Source organism: Mustela nigripes, chromosome 13 (assembly GCF_022355385.1).
Source record: "Mustela nigripes isolate SB6536 chromosome 13, MUSNIG.SB6536, whole genome shotgun sequence".
NCBI lineage: Eukaryota > Metazoa > Chordata > Mammalia > Carnivora > Mustelidae > Mustela > Mustela nigripes.
Genome location: NC_081569.1, coordinates 51065683 through 51088168, shown reverse-complemented (window position 1 = coordinate 51088168; position 22486 = coordinate 51065683). Strand labels below are relative to the sequence as shown.

Sequence of the window (22486 nt, the reverse complement as noted above, 5' to 3'; positions counted from 1 at the left end):
TAGTTCAATAAGTAAAATTGGAAAATAATCAGCAAAAACCAATACTTACTAATTTAGGATTTTTTGGAATTTCATGAGTCTCTTTATAAAATATATACAGCTAAGTGTACATATGGATGGATTCAAATATGTTATTATAGATGAAATCATTCAATATGACAATTTGTACATATGACCAAAGATGTAATATCTTTAAAATATATTTTTTCTACTTAGAGACAAGTAGAAATAAATTGGAGAATGAAAAGAAAATTCTTCCTAACTTGAACCAATTAAACCTCAAATGGAAAATTTAAGCTTTTGAGAGTGTAAATTATACAAATACAGTGAACTGAAACAAAATAAAAAAAATAATTGAATAAATGTGAATCAAAAAAAGCAAAGCCGGCCACACTGAAAATTTTATTAAAAAAGAAAAATGAATCAAGCGTGGTTTGGTTTCTCTCTGGCAGGAATTTTGTCTGAGAATGGATAACCTGTGATTGGAGAGCCTAGATCTTTCTGTGACATTTATGTGACTTAAGGATGAAAAATTAGTGCCCTTTTTTTCAACTTTGGTGGCCTGCCTAGGGAAAAAAATGCTATGAAATGTCCAATACTGAGTGTCTATATTTAGTAATAATGTCTTTTCTATACATTTACACAAAAGGGCTTAAACAGTGTATGTAGAAATATATACATAACTTTTCATAAAATAAGAGTTGTACAGTTTGTATTGATCCTGAGGGATTTTTTTATGTCTTTTTTTATGGGAGAGTTAAGTCATGTATAGTTTAGATAACCCATGCCTAAGTATTATTCACTCACCACAAAAAATGTTTGGAATGGAAAAATCAGACTTGCTGTCAGAATAACCATTATAAATATTTTTTAATTAAAAAGTTAACTTGTACACTTAATAGAAAAAGGCTCAGCGTTTAAGATGTACAAAGGGCTTTGTTCCATATAATGACCAAATTTAAAAATATTAAAATTAATTGCTTTAAACGTAGGTAGAAAAAAGGCCAGTGTGTTTAGAAGAATAGGAAATAGTCCTTGGGTTCTAAAATTACCAAAGAGATTTATTAGCAGTGCAATTAGGTAATTATATTGAATGAAAGGTTAAATGACTTCAGTGAACAAAATAAGCGTACTTGGGGGAGGAAATTTTTAAAATTTATTTAAATTAATCATTTATCTTACTTATTTCATGTGTTTTCTGTATTGAAATAAATACTCAGTAATGTTGATAAGTAATATGAAATCAATGTTTCTTATTTTCTTAATATGAGACTTTATTATTTTATGTTTCAGACTTATCACGGATGCTATACTTAGCCATGGAGGAACTAATTTTTCCATTCTTAAATCAGTTTGTCTTTTTATCTCATAGTGATAACTAATTTGTTTATAATCCTAGAATACAAACCTGAACTATAAAACTGACCCCTCAAATCAGGAATGTGGCTCTTGTTCTTAGTGAAAGTAGATACATTGTAAAATTGCTAGTTGACCAAAATTATCTTTTACTGTTGCCCTCATGATCTGAATAATATTGTTTCATTCAGTTCTAAGTTTCTTATAAAACAACTCCTCCTTTATTAAAGTATACAATTGCAGTTTTTTGTTAGCACTGCCATTTAAACCTACCAGTTCTGAGGAGTGGCCTCTTCAAAGGTGTGCAGAAACAGTTAGATCCTGAATATATATTGTTTATCTTTTTTGCCTTCATGAATATACAGGACAATAATTTGCATGTACCAAAAAAAAAAAAAGGACAAGGACAAGAAACATAAATAAAATGCAGGCTGGTGATCAGTTCCCTAAAGGGAATTACTAAAATAAACATGGTGGTGTTCCCAAGAGTTCAGAACAAGGACTTCTCTCATTATTTAAGTGAATTGTAATTCTCCAAGTATATCAGCTACGTGAACTTTCTCTAGTAAGTGCTTTCCAGAAAAACCACTAACTCAAATGTTTTGATAACCACATTTATACAAAATGATCTATCATAAATGATATACTTGAGGAAATTGTTATTCTATTAATTAGGTTTCATCAATCTGAATATTTATAATTAGTAACTGAATGCAATTATTCAAGTAAAATTAAAGTAATCTACACTGAGCAAGGCATATAAGGAAATTTATATACTAGAGACCAGTTTTGAGCAGGAAAAAAATCTTATTTTACCAGAGAAGGGGAGAGAACAGAGAGAGAGAGGAGAGAAAAAGAGCAAGTGAACCAGCACACACAAAGAATGAGCAAGGAGAGGCTTTCATCATGGTAAGCAATAAATGATGAGTTAGTGGAGTTTAGCATTCAATGACCATTCTAAACATTTAGAATTCTTTAGTCCTTTACAATTATGTAGAATTTGATGATGACTCAAGACTATGAAAAGAAGATCATGGAGGCAACTATAGTAAAACTTTTATAGTAAAACAATATAGATAAATAAAATAAAGGCTAGCAGTGTGACAATGTACGGTTGCTCATGAGTTCATTTGCCACAGAATTATTTCTGTGTCCCTTGTATTATAGCTCTTCCATGTTTGTATAATTGGAATACTCTTGAAAAGGTTACAAGAAAGTAAGGGGAATAAATGTATGATAAATGTGGTGCCACATTCATTTCCAAAGTCCATAGAAGACATTCCTAATAGGTTTCTCATTCTTTCTGACTAAGCCTAGGAATTTTTTTTAATTTAAATTCAATTTAGTTAAGTTTTTAAAATTTATTTTACCTATGCAGCCATTAGCAATTAGAATTGCCATGAAAAATAAGTTTTTAAAACATATTTTTCTGGGTGCCTGGGTGGCTCAGTGGGTTAAAGCCTCTGCCTTTGGCTCAGGTCATGATCCCAGAGTCCTGGGATCGAGTCCTGGGATTGAGACCTGCATTGGGCTCTCTGCTCAGTAGGAAGCCTGCTTCCTCTTCTCTCTCTCTGCCTGCTTCTCTGCCTACCTGTGACCTCCATCTGTCAAATAAATAAATAAAATCTTTAAAAAAAATTATTTTGCTAAGGAGATATATGCCACAGTGTAGTGTGGCATTTGAGATGTTTGCAAGAAAGAAAAGGAGTCTTTAATACAGAAATTAGGAAGATAATATTAGACCAATATTGGATGTCCTGACTTGATTACCCAAATCATTGAATTTTTCAAAATAAAGTTGAACTGTTAGGAGTACATGGTCTAGTGCCAAACTCAAATAGGACAGATATACTTAAAAGGAAGAAAAAGGGATAAGAAGGGAAAATATGTAAGTTCGATATTCAAGGTAAATTTTAAAACTTTTGCACAGCAAAGGAAACCATCGGCAATATGAAAAAGGAACCTACTGACTGGGGAAAGATATTTGGGAGTGATATATCTAATAATGGATTAATATCTAAAATACATAAAGAATATATATAAGTCAACACCAAAAAAATAAAAACAAAAAACAAACAAACAATCTGTATAAAAATGAACAAAGGTCCTCCATTGATATATTTTCCAAAGGAAGCCAAACAGATGGTCAACAGACTCATGCAAAGATGCCCAATATGATAATCATTAGGGAAGTGCAAATCAACCACAGTGACAAACCACAATGACATATCATCCCCCTTACATTTGTCAGAATGTCTAGAATCACAAGACAAAACACAGTGTTGGTGAGGGTGTGGAAAATAAGGAACTCTTAAGTTATGTTGGTGGGAATATAATTGGTACAGCCACAAACAGAAACAGTATGGAGATTCCTCAAAAAATTAAAATAGAATTACAGTTTGATCCAGTAATTCACTGCTGGGTATTTAACCAAAGAAAATGAAAATGCTGATTTGAAAAGATATATGCACCACTACATTTATTGAAGCATTGTTCACAATAGCCAAGCTATGGAAGCAACCAGTGTTCATCACTAGATGAATGGGTAAGGTATAATATATATATATATATATATATATATATATATATACACACACACACACACACACACACACACACACAATGGTATATTACTCAGCCATAAAAAGAATGAAATACTGCATTTGCAACAACATGGATGAACCTAGAGGGTGTTATGTTAGGTGAAATGAGTCAGAGAAAAACAAATACCATATGACATCACGCATGTGTTGATAATATACAAATGAACAAAAAAACAAAAAGCAGAATTAGATATATAAATATAGAGAACAAACTGATGGTTGCCAGAGGTGAGGCAGTTGGGGGGACAGGAAGGTGAAGGTGAGTGGGAGATACAGGCTTTCAGTTATGGAAAGAAGAAGTCACAGGAATAAAAGTCACAGCATAAACAATATAGTCAATGATATTGTAATGGTGTTGTATGGTGACAGATGGAGTTATACTTCTGGTAAGCATAGTAGCATAATACATAAAATTTCTCAAATCACTATGCTGTACACCTGAAACTAATGTAATGTATGTGTGAACTATACTCAAAAGTTTTCATAATAAAACAAAATATTAAAATATTTTTAAACCTGAGACATTTAAAAATATATTAATAAGACATCAAAAAAGCCATCTTGGTCCCCAAGATGTTAAAATAGCTTTAGGTTTTCTAATTGTCTTTGGAAGTCTTTATAGATTCCACAAACTCAATATTTGTATTATTAACAAATTCAGGCTTCCTGCCTTAAACAGTCCATTAACTCTTCCCTCTGCTTTCACTTTAGCTACATTATATTCTCTACTTAAGAGGACAGAGGTATACCATAATGTAATGTATGTTGGGTCCCATCCTCCTTATTTTCAAAACACATTAGCGGCTTTACGTTGACAATAAAGAGGAATCTACTATGCCTGAAAGTTCTGGTTTTCCTTTCTATAAAATCTCAGCATAGATCTTCTCCCTTTTATTCATCAATCTTCACCAAAGTCGACCTTTAATACTTAACAAACTCTCACTTTACCGTGTCTGTTTACACTAGATCTTTTGTCTGGAAGGCTCTTTTCTTTGCTCAAATCTCTAATTCTGAAGTTTTTTTTTAACTGGTTTGTATGAATGCCTTCCTTTAAAGTGGTCTTCTGCGACCACCGCCCCTAGCATAGATCCTTCCCCTTGGTTACTCTCTCCAGAACAGGAACCAGATCTGTATCTATAACCATGTATCTATATTGCTTTGGACAATGATTGGTACCTAGTAAATATGAGTGAGGGGTGCCTGGTGGCTCAGTCCTTAAGCCTCTGTCTTCAGCTCAGGTCATGATCCCAGGCTTCTGGGATTAAGCCCTGCATCAGGCTCTCTGCTCAGAGGCTTCTCCCTCTTCCATTCTCCATGCTTGTATTCCCTCTCTTGCTGTCTCTCTATCTCTCTCTCTCTCTCTTTCTCTTTCTCTCTGTTAAATAAATAAATTTTAAGAAATTAAGTGTCCATGTGATCTGGTAGAGCAAGCTACACTAAACAGTTCATGGTTTTAATTTTTAATATTTCAGTTGATATTGATTCTTTGAAAACTATTCAAGTACTCAGAGATATGTTGAAAATATTTATTTTAGGCATATTTTTACCTTCTACTAAATATGTAGTATACTGAGGCTATATAGTGAGAAAGTTACCCTCATTCAAATCACAATTCCTCTGTGAAGACCTCATATGGTTTGACAAATATTGACAGATATTTTAATACTAAATGCAGTTTTAGGGAAAAAATTGATGTTAAACACCATTTAATGTGTTGTCATACTAAATTTACCTATTTTTACATACTGAGCCATTAAAACTATATGAAATTTTTGTAGGAATATTTATAATTAGGTGTTTTAAACATTCAATTGGTTGCTTCCTTAAATCCTGACAAGAAATTAATGAATTCATGTTTATTTATATATTGAATCTGTGTTAATGAATATTTTCCATTAAATTTTTAATAAAAGTGACATTAGTGGTTCTATGAATTTTGAGGGCAATAAATAGTATTTAACATTTTCATTGTAATTATTCCAATAAATATGTAAGACTCAAAACCCCCAAATAGCAGAGACCACAAATAATCAGTTGTTATAGACATTACTTTTAGGAAGTGAACCAGGAACCAAGATGCTGGCTGCTGAGTCTCTTAATGGCTGCTTTCATTTCCTGATTCCTCAGAGTATAAATAATTGGATTAAGGAGAGGAGTGATTATAGAGTAAAACACAGAAAGAAACTTATCTACAGAGTAACTACTGAATGGGAAAGCATAGATGAAGATAGTGGGACCAAAGAAAAGTGTGACCACAGTGATATGAGCAGATAGTGTGGACACTGCCTTGGAGGATGCCCTAGAGGAGTGCTGCCAGATGGTGACCAGCATGACAATATAGGATATGAGCAAGAAAATGAAGCAGACCAGGGAGAGGAGTCCACTGTTTGCAATCACCAAGAGCTCTAGGATATAGGTATCAGTGCAGGCAAGCTTGATGACCAGGGGAAGGTCACAGAAAATGCTGTCCACAACATTGGGACCACAGAAAGGTAAACCTGCAGTGAAAACCATCTGGCTTGTGGTATGTATGAACCCAATTGCCCACGAGAGCAGTAGAAGTACGATGAGAGCCCTGCGATTCATGACGGTCTTATAGTGCAAGGGTTTACATATGGCAACATACCTATCCATGGCCATAGCTATCAGAAGAGACATCTCTCCACCCCCAAAGAAATGTACCAAAAACATCTGGGCCATGCAGCCCCATAAGGAGATGGTCTTGTGTTTTCTAAGGAAGTCTGCAATCACTTTGGGAGTTGTAGCAGAAGAAAGACACAGGTCAAAAAATGATAAATTTGCCAGAAAGAAATACATGGGGGAATGAAGATGGTTGTCAACTATTACAGAGATCACAATGAAGAGGTTTCCTACTATGATGGCTACATAGACAAGAAAGAAGATTGCAAAAAAGAGTATTTGAATTTCTTGAGAACTCGAAAGTCCGAGCAAGATGAACTCAGAAACACTTGATCTGTTGTTCAGGAGATCCATTTATCCTTTTGCATGTTTGTCAGAGGTTGCCTAGAAGAAGAAAAAAACAGGGTGCCATAGGGACTCAGAAGTCAGTAAACCTGATCTTTACTTACATGCTGTCTCATATGTAGGCAAACAACCATTTTGGTAACATGATTACTTTGCAGGTATTTTGCAGGAGATATTTCATAGGACTGCATGACAGTAGAAAGTGTGGAGGGCATGGAGTCAAATAAGTGAAATGTGTGTGTTGGTTATAGGGGTAAGGTCAGTTAGACATTTGAGAAAACCTCTCCCTTCTTGTTCAGCTGCAAATCAGGCTGTATGTGAACATTTAACTTATTAGAATGATAGAAAACAGTTCTGGAAGGCATCAGCAAAGCAGATTTTTATCTTTCAGGAAGTCATTTACTGACACTTTTTTTGTGTGTGACAGTCTCAGTATGCAGTAAAAAGTTTATCATATTAGGGGCACGTGGGTGGGCTCAATCACTTAAGCATCCAGCTCTTGGTTTCAGCTCAGGTCATGATATCATGAATAGATGAGCCCCTTGGAGGCTTGAGATGAATCCATGGAGACATCTTCAGATTCCTTCTCCCTCTCCCTCTGCTCATCCTCTCTCAAATAAATAAAATCTTAAAAAAAAAAAAAAAGATTTGCCATATCAAATATTGCTGAAGTCACATAATCTGCATTATGCTTCCTGAACTGATTATAGCCCATGAACATACTGTGGATAGAAGTTTGCATGTATAAACACTTATAGCTGAGATTAAAGGCAATTACTGAGAAATATTAAACTTTTTAGACTTGAATGACCAGATTGACTCTCAGAACTACATGTGCTCCTTTACATATTGCTTAACTCTTCAAGTGATTAGACATAAAGTGTATCCTATCTGTGCATGCTTATCCAGTTGTTGCGAAATTGAATTAAATATCTATTTTATCTGGTATCTGTTTTTAAGTCATATGTTTTCACATATGTAAGTGTATAGAAACATCTAAATCACTTTTGTTAAGACTAGTGAAGTTTACCATTGTAGTCTTGTTCCACTTAACTCCATTAGTGAGGGGTAAAGATATGTAAGGTGAATCACTGACATTTGTAAACATGGCTTTAAAAAATTTAAAATATGAGGGCTCCTGGGTGGCTCAGTCATTAAGCATCTGCTTTCGGCTTAGGTCATGATCTCAGGGTCCTGGGATTGAGCCCCACATCAGGCTCTCTACTCAGCGGGAAGCCTGCTTCTCCCTCTCTCACTCCCCTTGCGTGTTCCTTCTCCCACTGTATCTCTTGCTGTCTATTAAATAGATAAAAGATCTCTTAAAAAATTAAAATATAATGGATTGTTTGAATAGAGTGTCATCTTGGGTTACTTAGCTTCCTTGGACCTATCCTTTCTCACAGTTATTTCCTTTAAGTTCTTTTTACCTTTAACTTTGCTGAGATGGAAGAAGTCATAGGTATTATGTTACCAACTAAAGTGGATTCTTCTAAGCTAAATGAACTTTTAAAAAATACACACATGTCAGGGAAATATATCAGTGCTTGATGTATACAAATTCACTTTTTTAAAAACCTTCCTGTTTGCCTGATTGTAGCTCTTTCAAGTCTTATTCCAGGCTTGTTGTTCATCTCCAGTCCTTCCCTTGCTTTTATGAAAGCCTAGACCCAGGGCTAATGCAGATTGTCAGAAAAGAAAATAGAATATACATGGTTTTGGGGTACATTTTAACTTTTGAGTTACACAGTTCAAATTTTTAAAAATATAGTCTATCTAGATAACTTTAATAACATTTAATCATATTTTCCTTTCTATGTATAGTTACTGTCACTAAAATGCACAGTTAATGTAAATGGCTCATAATCTTCCATTATGTTTGACACCATCATTAAGAGTATATAAAAACTTCCTTCTTTCACAAGGTAATAGAACTGAAAATAAAAATGTTTGTTAGTTCTCATTCACAGATATGAATATGTACTTCTTCTTTGTGCTTCATACCCTGCCTATAAGATAGCAATCTTACTTACCTAAGCTATAGCCCCTGGACCTTCTTTATTTGTCTGAAGTATGCAGTAAGTACATTTGCAGGTGCACATGGGTCTGGCAGAGATAGGGTCCTAGACAAGATGCTATCTCTAAATCTTTTTTTCTTAATGAGCATTTAACTATTTGGTCATTTTCAGAATGTTGCCATAGGAAAGTTGAATTTTCTCACATTTTTTCTAATAATTCCTAAGAAGTTAATGATAGCCTCAATATTTTATGAGTGGTGACATTCTGTGATTTTCAAAGCCATGAATCAGGCACTTTATCCTTGCATTTCTATTATTTATTTCTTTTAAAATAATTTCTAAAAACAACAAAGGAACGTTTTCTATATTTCTGCTGTAATTCAAAGAATGAGATCATTCAACCTGATAAGGCTGGTCAAACAATTTGAACATACTTAGATTTCTTTTCTCTGAGAATAATTTACTTAGTCTGGATTGCTGAATTATCTTAATTTCCAGCAATCATTGGTGTGGTGTTTCTGATTTTTGTAATTTTTTTCCAGTTGTAAGAAATCAGGTATGTTCAAGGTTAATTTTTCCCTTTCAGCTTTCCCTTTAGCTATCGTTTTGGCATTTGTAATTAACATTTACGGACACATTTAAGGTTGTTAATGAAAATAATGAGATAGATGTGGTATGTAAGGTAAAGTAACAGGTCAGGATTATGTAACCTACCGGTTTTCACTCGGACTTCAGAAGTAACATCAGTATGAAATAGAGCTTAATCATCCAGTGATTTTATTTTCTGCTCTGAAATTCAAAAGACAATAGTATATCAATGTATCCCTTGGTAGAAGGCACAGAGGAGAAAACTCATTTGATTGTTTTAAATTCCTCAGAGACTGGTAGTAAATAAGTAATTGGGATTTTTAAATGCAGTTTTGATATGACAGAAATGAGACACCATTTTCCATCTATAAAATTGATAATACTTTAAAGACAATATTCAGTATTCAGGTAGGCAGTGGAAAGATAGGACTAGAGTTGAATTATGAGAAACTTGTATGACATTCATTCTTTTGTTGTAGTTTGTTTTCTACATTAAGCATTGATTAATGTGATATTTAGGAAAAATAAAAATATTCTGGATTATTTTAATTCTAAATTTTAGTAAGACTGAAATTTTCACATTTAAACTCTAGCTGGAATTTATTGATAAATCATGTGAGATAGGGGCACCTGGGTGGCTCAGTGGGTTAAAGCCTCTGCCTTCAGCTCAGGTCATGATGCAGGGGTCCTGGGATGGAACCCCACATCAGGCTCTCTGCTCAGCAGGGAGCCAGCTTCTTTCTCTCTCTGCCTGCCTCTCTGCCTATTTGTGATCTCTGTCTGTCAAATAAATAAATAAATACATAAATATCTTAAAAAACTAATGTGAGATCATTTCTCATCTTTGCAATTAAATAACCATTCAACTAAGAATTTGTTTTGCTTTCTTTATAACCTTTTGAGTTTATTATGCCATTTTTTATAGATTTTTATTATTTATTTGACACAGAGAGAGAGATCACAAGTAGGTAGGGAGGTAGGCAGAGAGAGAGAGGGAAGCAGGCTCCCCGCCAAGCAGAGAGCCTGATGCGGGGCTTGGTCCCAGGACCCTGAGATCATAACCTGAGCCAAAAGCAGAGGCTTTAACCCACTGAACCACCCAGGCGCCCCTTATCATGCTTTCTTTATAACCTTTTGAATTTGTTACACTTTCTTTATAAGCTTTTAAATTTGCCAAGAGATCAGGTTCTTCTTCAGGTATGCTCATTTACTGTTTTGTTTTCCCTGATAATTTTTGAGGAGGTACTATGTATTTTACTACTCATTATGTTAACAGCATATTTAATGTATGGAAGGGCAGTCTGCTCTCACTGCTTTATTCATTCACGGTTTTCTTGGCTAGCTTCATATCTTTTAATTCTAAATAAAATAAACTTATTTTCTAAAGTTAAAACAAGTTCCAATGATATTTTGATAACACAGCATTAAACTTTTAAGAAATATAGAAAAAATGAACAGAATTACAAGATTGAGTCTTTCATCAAGAAAGATTTTAATTCTGCCCCTTTCATGACACAATAAAATTTTTTCATCTTCATTATCAACTTTTTTTGTTAAATTTAATTTAACAAAAAAAAAACTTTGATGCTGTATGATCTTTTCTATGAGATAATTGATTTTAATTGCTATTGTTTCCTTTATATTTTATTTTATTTTAAAGATTTTATTTATTTATTTGACAAAGAGAGAGAGATTATAAATAGGCAGAGAGGCAGGCAGAGAGAGGGGGAAGCAGGCTCCCTGCTGAGCAGAGAGCCCGATGTGGGACTCCATCCCAGGACCCTGAGATCATGACCTGAGCCGAAGGCCCACTGAGCCACCCAGGTGCCCCTGTCTCCTTTTTAAAAAATATTTAAGTTGTAAATGATATCATTGTAGAAATCTCAGTTGTAAATTTTTCCCAGTTAATTGTCTTCTTTTTGGGGGATTACTAATAAATGATCTATAAACATTAATAATATTTTTTCTAATATATTTCTTGTGCCTTATTTCATTAACTAGAGTTGTAGAGCAATATTAAACTAACAGTGATTATAACTGGCTATGGCAGTTTCCCAACCATGACCCTTCTTTCTTGAAAGAAAAAAAAAAAAAAAGGCAGATTTTCTTGGGATCAGATGTCCACACTCCCATGGAGTATCCATCCATGTCCAAAAAGCTGCACCTCACTAGCCTGAGCCAATCAATTTTTCATTTTCCTCACCAGTGACTAGTTTAGCCATGAGGCTCAACTGTGTAGCAGAGACTGCAGGGTAACCTTCTCCCATTCTTCATTGGTAACTGACACCTGAATTCATTAAATGACATTGTACAGCCTTCTTTGCAAGTAAAAGTGGTCAATAACATAAAAGTAAATAGTATTATCAGGAGGCTACTTGGTAAAAATTCTGTGTAGGGGCTGACTTCTGGAAGAGTGATGCCCTTTGTTTCTCCCCACCTCCATATTTTCTCAGGTCTAATTGGGAAAGTGTTAGTTTTATAATAATGTTCAGTCCTGTAAATATTTATAGGCAAACACTTTCAGTTAAACATGGTATATATATAAATAGAAGGAGTATAATTATTCTAGTGACAAGAAAGTTGAAATGCTAGCAGCAAATGTTCAAGGAAATGAAAGATGAATGTCAACTGGAAGCTACCCCCAGATCTAAGCTGGAAGGACAAGAGAAGACATCTCAAGGATGTAACCACATGTTCTATTTTCTTCTTCTCCTTTAACAAGTCTCCATAAACATAGAGGCTTCATTCAACTCAAATTTATTATCTCGTATCTGTGTAGGTCCAAAATCTAACATTGGTCTCATTGGTCTCAATCAGGTGGTTGGCAGGACAATATTTCTTACTGGAAGCTTTGAGAGAGGAACTGCTCCCAGGCTCATGTTGGCTATGGGCCAAATTTCATTCCAAGGTGGTTGTAGAATAACAACTCTATTTCCTTGCTGATATTTAGTCTGGGGTTGTTCTTGCAGTTTAGGCATTGCCTGTATTCATTGGTCATGTCTTCTTCCTCTTCAAAGTCAGAAACAGTACATTAAAGCTTCCTCAAGTCTCATCCTTCCTGTATTCCTTTTGCTTTCTCTGAATCCCTGAAAGGTTCAATGCTTTTAAATACTCATGCATTAGATTAGTCCACCCAGATTATCCAGGATAATCTCCTCCTCTGAAGGTTTGTAAACAATCATATCTGCAAAGGTCTTTTTGCATGTAAGATAACATATTCACAAGTTTCCTGATAAGGGTGTTGACTTCATTGGGAGACCATTATTCTGGTTATAACAGCTACAATGCAAAAGTCAGAAGTGTTGTGGCTCATTTCAGTAGGAGAGCTAGAGCCATGGAAGTGTGGCTAAGTTTCAGAGTGAGCCACAGAAGTGCTGCAGTCTGGGCTAAGGCAGTGTGAGTGTGTATGTGTGTGTGATTGTATTCTTTGTTGTCCTTTCCTCCTACCTCATGTTAATCTAACAGTGATACTCATTTGTAAGCATCTGGAGGTCAAGTGACCCAGAGTCCTTCAAATGAATTCTTCATGGATTAGGTAGCCTATGATACAGAGCATATTTTTAGAAATGAAAATAATGGATTGAAAGGAAAATGGACAATCTGAGGGTTTTGAAGAGGCGGGGGGGGTGGAAGGTTGGGGGAACCAGGTGGTCGGTATTGGAGAGGGCACGGATTGCATGGAGCACTGGGTGTGGTGCAAAAACAATGAATACTGTTACATTGAAAATAAATTTTAAAAAATTTTTAAAAAAGGAAAATGGACATATGATGGCATACATTGTTTTATTATTCAGTCTTTCTGGAATACAAGTGTGGTGTGTGGAATTTCTACAGGCATTTTATGACAAATCGTTTAACGAAGAGCATACACATAGGAGGTTTTCGAGTCTCTGGTGATACTGTGGTACTACTATACCAACATTGGACTAAGATACTATGATTTGTTTCACACTAGAAAATAACCCTCTATCTAACTTAACCATAACACTGTAATCATGGTTGATTACTAGCAGACCAGCAATGAGACAGAATGAGCACAAAAACCTCATTCTTTGAAGTGATAGGGTCCTGCCACATTTGTAAAGTATGCTGAGACATCAGCTTAAAAGTTAAAGTATTGCATCTTATACTTCATTCACTATACCACTAAGAAGAAAACAGTGTCTGGTAGTTCTCTCCAGGTTCTAGAGGCTGTATATTCTAATGTGTAAATATTACTGACACAAGGTTTCTAGTTTTTATGAACATAGTTCTGGAAAGGCATGTTAGTAGATACAGTAGAGAGTGAAAAGAGCCTTACTACTTAGGGCCATATGTCCGGGTAACTCCTACAGTATTAAAATCATATTGCCTTTATCAATCAAACCAAAAGAAAGCAGAAAATGTGAAACAATAGAAAGAAATATAAAACATTTGATAAGAAAACAGATTTTAATGCAATCATATCAATATTCCTATTACATGTTCCTCATTTTACAGGACCACTGTCATGCATTTACACACACACATATATAGACATATATGTGTATATAGAGATATGTATGACAGTGAACCTGTAAAATAAGCAACATACAAACATATACATACATACATGTATATGTGTGTGTGTGTGTGTAACAAGACATCATAATATTTTTTGTACTCAGTATTTAATGCATACTTATTTATGTATATCAACGTATTTGACAAGCTCCTACATTCTCTTTGTGGTCTAGAAATGTACCAGTTTATAAGATCTTTGTACCCTTATACTGGTCATCCTCTTTTTCTAGAATTTTCTGTCCGCATGTAATTCCAGGGGTGTGTCTTTCAAGTTGACTGGATATCAGCTAACCACTGCTCTAAAGACCTTGCTTAACAACCCAAAGCAAAGCAACTAGCATCTCCCAGTCAAACTCTATCATAACACTATTTTTTATTTTCTTCAGAGCACTATCTCTTTTGGATATTATAGCTTATTTTGAATTTAATAGTTTAAACTGTGTTTATCTACCTGAATATAACCCTAGGAGACCTGGAATCTTTCTGCCTTATTCACATAGCTAGAACAGTGCCTGAAAATTGCAAGTATTTAATAAATGCAGTATTTGCTAAAATGACTGAATGATTCAGTGCATTAACGTATAAGTGATTTAATCAATTCTAGCTGGATTTTCTCTTTTGTTGTTTGTCCCATTCTTCTATTTCATTCAGCAAACCATGTGATGACTCAACAACCTTCTCACGGAAGCTTTCACTTCCCTGTTGGGCAAACTATAAATCACAGGGTTCATCAAAGGAAAGATGACCAAGTGAAAGAGAGAAACCACTTGGTCAGCTGGGAAGGCTCTGAGTAGGCAAGTATAGATGAAGATGGCAGGTCCAAACATCAAAAACACAATGATAATGTGTGTGGAAAGAGCCTTATTCTTCCCTTCAGAGCAATGTCCCTGTGCATGGCAGAGGATGACTGCATAGGAGGCCAGAAGTCCCAGGATATACAACAAGGTGAGCCGGCCACTGCTGGAGAACATCAGGAGCTCCACCACAAAAGTGTCTATGCAGGCCAGTTTGATGACCTGTGACACATCACAGAAGAAGTTATTCAGCTTGTTTGGACCACAAGGCAAGCAGAGAATAGGACTACTTGTACTGGAATGAGTGAAGCCCCCAAGCCACAGAGCCAACAGCAAGACATAGCAGACTCTAGGGTTCATGACCATGGAATAGTGCAAAGGATGACAGGTGGTGTTGTGGTGAAAGGCCATCACAAGAAAGAACATCTCCCCTGTCCACAGAAAGTGCAAGAAAAAGAGCTGGGTGATGCAGCCTCTGTAGGAGATTGTTTTCTTCTCAGAGAGGAAGTCCACCAGCATCCTCAGAGCCCAGAGCCACAATGAAAGAATAGGATGCATCAAGGAAAGCCAAATTGCCCATAAAGGAAGTAGAATGGGGCTTTGAGGCCAGGGTTTGATCTGATGGTGATAATCAAGAGGAAATTTCCAGGAAGGATGATGAGTTAGAAAACTAAGACTAACATGAAGATTAGGAGTTGAGCATGTTGAGACTGGGTTAGACTGAGGAGGATGAATTCTGTCACCATCCTGCTGTTCTCCCTCTCCATCTCTCCTCTGTCTGTAGGATAACAAAGTATTATCTGTTATAACCACCTTTTCATCTTTTCCATAGCTCTTCTCCAGGTAAATACATTTACCACATCCAACACTTGTGTAGCTGAAAAAAATGCATGTCCCATAAGTGCCTTATGTTTTGAGTTGACCCTTCTACCCTCCATTTCTTGACCCATCCCTAAGATTTTTTTTCATAATCATACTCTCATTCCCATTTAACCGTGTGCTTCTATATAATTACGCTCTTCTAGGACTCTGGGATACTTTGCTTGAAGAATAGTGGAAATTTCCTAATGAAAACAGAACTTAACCATTATTAAATTTGTTAGGTGTGTTGTTTTCTCAGTTAGCTGTGATGCCTTGTCTCTAATGTTTAGGTTTGTTGCTAGGTTTTGTCGCTTTTCTTCATTTCCATAGAGCAAAGTACTTTTGCAAGTGCTTCTTTCTTTGGCTCCTCTAGAATCCCTAGTTCTTGATTGTTATCTCTAAATCTTGTTTTCTAGATGTGTGCCTTATTTGTTCCTATCACATAGTTCTGCTTTGGTTCCCTTGTGCACCTTTGTTCCAAACTGGTTTAGGGTCTTTAACAAAAATCCTGTATTCTCCTCACATAGAGGTATCCCCCTAGGTACACACTTGGTTGGGTCCCAATCCTGAATCTGCTGTACACCCTGTTCTTAAACACTAATGAATACTAATACACTTTTATTTGTTTGTCATGTATCCATAACCTACTTTTCCCTTAGATCTCAGAATGATAGCCAAATGATATCCTGCCCACAAATATTTACATGTAAAACTTATCAGAATATATAAAATATTTTAAATATCTTGACTAATCAAAGCATGGTTGAGCTGAAATTGGTCATGTAGAACATACAGTTTGACATACTCATTTGACAGATGAGAAAAATAAAGCAATTGCATTTCAGATTCTTAGTTTTGAAATTAGATTTTTTAAATTATCATTCACAAGTGGTAAGAAAAATAAGAGGTGTGTATTCTTCATTTTAAACCAATGAGGATGTTAATAATCGGTATCCATCCATTGGTGTAATTTTATTTAGATCCTTAAATGGTCATAATATTGCTTGCATAAATATTTCCCCTTTTCAGGTTGTAATCTGGTCTGAGGAAGAATTCTACTTAGAATTATATTTGTGGTTATGTTATTGTATATTACTATATTGCTATATATGTATTTGTATATTCTTATAATTTAGAGACATTTTATAAGTAAATACTCATATTGTGATACTTGTTCATGTTTGACTATTGGTATGAATTATTTAATAAGGTACTGTATTGCAGTACTGTAATGGATCATATAACTACATTTCTCTTGATTTTGAATTACATGTAATAGTAATTTTCTTTAAAGGACTATGGATATAATGTAATATAGTTTGACAGTAAAAAGGAATGACATATTGTGACATGCTACAAGATGTTTGAACTCAAACATTATTCTATGTGAAAGGAGCCAGTCACAAAGGACCATATCCTGTACAATTCAGTTTATGAAAATCTGCAGACAGGGGTGCCTGGGTAGCTCAGTGGGTTAAGCCTCTGCCTTTGGCTCAGGTCATGATCTCAGAGTTCTGGGATTAAGCCCTGCCCTCGGGCTCTCTGCTCAGTTCAGCAGGAAGCCTGCTTCCTCCTCTCTCTCTCTACCTCCCTTTCTGCCTGCTTGTGATCTCTGTCTGTCAAATAAATACATAAAATTTAAAAAAAAAGAAAGAAAGAAAGAAAGAAAATCTGCAGACAAGGCAAATTGATAGAGATGGGAAATAGAAGAGTGAGTGCCTAGGGCAGTAGGTGGAATGGGGAATAACTATAATATGAGTTTTCTTTTTGGGGTATATGAAAATGCTTTAAAATTTATCATGGTAATGTTTATCCTTTAACATACACTTAAAACCCTTGAACTATATATTTAAAATGGTAAATTTTATATGTTGATTATATTTCAATAAATATTTTTTAAAAATTTATTTATTAGAGAGAGATAGAGGAAGGGGAGGGGCAGAGGGAGAGGGAGAATCTCAAGCAGACTCTGTGCTGAGTTTGGAGTGATATGTGTGGCTTCTTACAATGCTCAGATCATGACCTGAGCCGAAATCAAGAGTTAGATGCTTAACAGACTGAGCCATTCAGGACCCCGAATTTTTTTTAAGTGCCATTAAAAGTGATATGGAAGGGGGTAACTGGGTGGCTGAGTTGGTTAAGCTTAGGACTCTTGATTTCAGCTCAGGTCATAATATCAGGGTCTTGGGATTAAGCCTTAAGTTGGGCTCCTTGCTCAGTAGGGAGTCTGTCTTGCTCTCCCTCTGCTCCTCTCCTTGCTCATACTCTCTTTCTCTCTCTCTCTCTATCCCATTCATAACTAAACCTCAAAAGTGACATGGTACAGCCACTCTGGAAAATGGTATGTAGGTCCCTCAAGAAGATAAAAATAGAGCTACATTAAAACCCAGCAATGCACTACTAGGTATTTACCCTAAAGATGCAAATGTAGTGATCTGAAGGGGAACCTCCACCCCAGTGTTCATAGCAGTGATGTCCACAGTAGCCAAACTGGAAGGAGTTGGAATGTCCATGGACAGATGAATGGGTGAAGAAGATGTGGCATATATAGACAATGGAATATTATTCAGCCATCAGAAAGGAGGAATACTGATCATTTACATTTACATGGATGGAACTGGAGGTTCCTTTTCTGAGCAAAATAAGTCAGTCAGAGAAAGACAATTATATGGCTTCTCTCGTATATAGAACATCAGACACAGGACAGAGGATCAGAGGGTAGTGGAGGGAAAACTGAAGGAGAAGTCATCAGAGGGAGACAAACCATGAGAGACTTTGAACTCTAATAAACAGTAAGGCTTGCTGGAGGGGAAATGGGAGCAGGAATGGAGTAATTGGGTGATGGGCATTAAGGAGGGCAAATGATGTGATGAGCACTGGATTTTATATGTAACTAATAAATTATTGAACACTATATCTGAAACTAATGTACTATATATTGACTAATTGAATTTAAATAAAGAAAAAAAGTGATGTGGAAAACTGGAGAAAGAAAACTTCCAGGTAGACATTTGGCAGAAATTTTTAATAGCATTCCTAGGAGGAGAAGGTAGGAAGAGAAAAAAAAAAAAAAAAAGGGGGAAGACTAAAAAAAAAACCAATCTTAAAAAGTCTATTAGGAAACTCATGGGAAATTTAGGCAATATGCTGGTGTTTTAGGGAACACTTATCAGGAAATATCAGAACATATGTTCTGGGGCACCTGGGTGGCTCAGTGGGATAAGCCTCTGCCTTCTGCTCAGGTCATGATCTCAGGGTCCTGGGATAGAGCCCCATTTCAGGCCCTCTGCTCAGCGGAGAGCTTGCTTTCCCCTCTATCTCTGCCTGCTTCTCTGCCTACCTATGGTCTCTCTCTCTGTCAAATAAATAACATCTTTAAAAAAAAAAAAAAAAAACATATGTTCTATGTGATTAATAACATTTGTATCTAGCACCCAAATGTTATGCAAAAGGAATTTATAACACAAGGGCACATATTTGTGCATGGGGATACTTATTCACATATATGTAAACTCACAGATAGTAAGTCTAAGCAAGTTGAAATAGGAAAAAAAAAGTCTTGAATGTCCTTCAGGTTAGCTTAGGAGTTTCTGTCTTTTATCCACCCACATACCTATTGGCCTCTGCATTTCTTTCTTACTCTCCCTATAGAAACCTGCTCTTAGGAAAGTGTCCATAGCTCCTTCTGCCTAATTTTAGGTTTCGTGCTTTTTGAGTGCTCACTTACAGTTACTTCATGCTTCTCCGGGTTGACAATTGTAAGCCTCAGGGAGCATTCTGAAAGTTATAGTCTCCTACTCTTTCTCTACTTTTATTTTTCTGGATCTACCTCTATTCCCTGTTAATAACAGATGGAATTGCATACCATTCTTTAATCTACTTTCTTCTGTTCTCATTTATATAACTTCTATTCCTGTGCTTCTCAAATTGTGCTCCTCACAGAGACTGAGAACAGACATGCATCAGAGGAACATTACTCTGTATAAAATGAATTCCTGGGGAAAAGAAGCCCAGAACAGTGACTCTCACAGAGACCAGCATTTTGCTCTTGTCAGGACAAAGAAGTATTGTCAATGTAGGCCCAGATAGAGACCTGAATGTTTTAATCATCCCTAACCTTCCTTGTTATGTCAACTGGTGGAAAAACACATGGGTATTGAAGATGTGCAGGTGGAGAGGGGGCTTATAGCCTCCCCTCTTTCTCAGAGTGCCGACACAGTATCCACAGCCCATGCTGAGGATGCCTGGATTCCAGCTGCCATCAGATCAGCTCCTGGAACCAGGTGTTTGGAGACTGATCACCTTCCTAGCATCTCCTCCTTCATCTCTCCCCATTCATTTCCTCTTGCTTCTTTTTTATTTTTCCCATTTGCCCATTCTCTTCCTGCTAGTTCTGTTTTATGCACTCATTTTCTCAGTTACTTTTTACATTTGCCTTATATTTTATTCCTTTATTTCCCTTGAAGCTTCTCTCCACCAACGTTTTGCTTTTCCTTCCTGATTGCTCTCTTTCTTGTCATTCTCTTTCTCTCATTTGTCCACATTCTTTGAGTGTCAATTCATCTTCACTCTGTTTTGGGCATGTATTCTATCATTGTATTCAGTGCTTGTCTTTCCATTAATTCTGAAACAATAGATTGTTTTTCTCCAAGATGAGGGAGCACAGTATGTGCTTCCTAGGTGTTCCATTCTAATGGATTTCTTTAAAATTCAATTAGCCAATTTATAGTGCATCATTAATTTCAGCTATAGAGTTCAGTAATTCATCAGTTCTGTATAACACCCAGTGCCAATGGATTCTTCTACAGATTGGAAAGCATGGCTTGCTCTTCACTGGTAAGAATTTGTCCTGAACATTACCTTTTTGAAATTTACTTAGTCTCACCCATTCATTAGTTAATTCACATTCTCAAATATTTTGTTTAACTCATATGATAAAAATAAAGTGACTTATCTTTGTGCTGTAAAGTAAATCTTAAAACCACCCCTCATGACATGGATCTATTTAATGAAATTTTGTAAATAAGTGTGGTTTCTGATATGATATTGATTCTCCTGTTTTAATCATTAAAATACATTCTTGCCTATTACTATGAGTTTTGACAAATGTAGGTTAAGCTGAAGAACATAAATAATACTTAATTGATACTACAGTTGATATCATACACAACTTTATTCACTTATACAAATTTCACCCAGACAACTAGTTATCAATTCAGTGGGATAGCTAAATTGGATGATGGGAACCTCTACTGTCCTTTAATATTTTACAATTTTGGATAGTATCATGAATGGTACAGGAGGTACCTTCTTTGGGAATTATTCCATCTTACTGAAGTCACTAGCTCTGCAATTTGGTAACTGTATAATCTTAGGCAAGTCATTTAGTCTTTTAAAATGTGAATTTTTTAAATCTATAAATAATAATATATCTGCTCTCTCTACTGCACAAACTGAATATAAAGATCAAATGAGATAATAGCCAAGATGCATCTATGCAAACTAACCTAAGAAAGCCCTTAGTAATTAGACAAATTCTAGTAAAAAATGCTAAGTGGATCTACTGTCAGGAGATTTATTTTATTTTTATTTACTTATTTTTTTGTCACTGTGCTGGGGTTAATCTCAGAGATGGTGACTGTTTCAATCTGAGTCACTTCAGGGTAAATATTTGTGTTGTTTCAGGGAAGTCTGTAGTTTTCTAACCTAATTCAGCTAGGTTTTGTGAAACAAATTTTTCCTGTTTTAAGATCTTTAACTCAGGGCCTTATGTTAATGTAAGCTGGGACCATATGCAGGAGAAGAAACTCATGCCAGCTGAGTGTGGAAATGAAGACGTTTGCACGCTTGTGAAGTCCATGAAATCTGTCTCCGGACTTGACCTGCCATTTGTGACTTGTGACTCCTGATTTTCTTCTCCCCTTATCTCTGATTTACCATGGGGGAAAATTTAGTCATTTGAATGATATGCAAAGGTAAATTCAAATGTGGAATCTCCCTAAGCAATTGACATTTTTACTTTTTTGTAATAATGCAATTAAAGACTTTAGTCCCCTTAATATAATACTATCCATGAGGAGTGCTGGTGGGAGGTATATTTTAGGGATAACGTAGAAAGGGCTGTCTGAATTTATATTAATATTTCTTTTTCTGCAGATTAATTCTCTTCTGGTGCATTCTAAGGCAGCAGGTATCCCAGACAGATACTATGATTTTTTTTTTCCTATTCTCCCTCTAGTTTCTCCTTTTTGATTTGTTTTCAATTTTTATTTAATCGCTTCCAGGTTCATATTTTTGTTATATTTTTAAAATTATAAACTCTCATTATATTAAATTTAGAAAAAGCAACATGTTTTTCTTATACATGTATACATTCTTACATGAGTTACTAACATGCTTTTAAAAGTCTAAGAAAGTTTACCCAGGATCTTTCAGCTGCTTTAGAGAAATGTGTGCAAAAGTTTACAAGTTTCATGTATTTACCTTTATTAATAAGAAAAAGAATATAATGATTTATACATATTGGTTAGACTGAGCCTATAGGTTCAATACTAAAATACTTTTTCAACTACTAACAACCCAACATGGATTTTTTTTTTTTTTAAATTTTTTATTTTTATAAACATATATTTTTATCCCCAGGGGTACAGGTCTGTGAATCACCAGGTTTACACACTTCACAGCACTCACCAAATCACATACCCTCCCCAATGTCCATAATCCCACCCCCTTCTCCCAAACC

At 35.5% G+C, this 22486-nt stretch overlaps 1 protein-coding gene and 1 pseudogene across 1 annotated transcript; both read right to left on the bottom strand.

The window, feature by feature from the left end:
* Nucleotides 1-6011: 6011 nt before the first annotated feature.
* Nucleotides 6012-6953, bottom strand: LOC131999317 (olfactory receptor 4K13-like). Its single transcript, XM_059372098.1, has one exon. The coding sequence runs from the start codon at nt 6951-6953 to the stop codon at nt 6012-6014; it is 942 nt and encodes a 313-aa protein (XP_059228081.1).
* Nucleotides 6954-14736: 7783 nt separating this feature from the next.
* Nucleotides 14737-15650, bottom strand: LOC131998639 (olfactory receptor 4N5-like; annotated as a pseudogene).
* Between the last annotated feature and the right edge of the window lie 6836 nt (nt 15651-22486).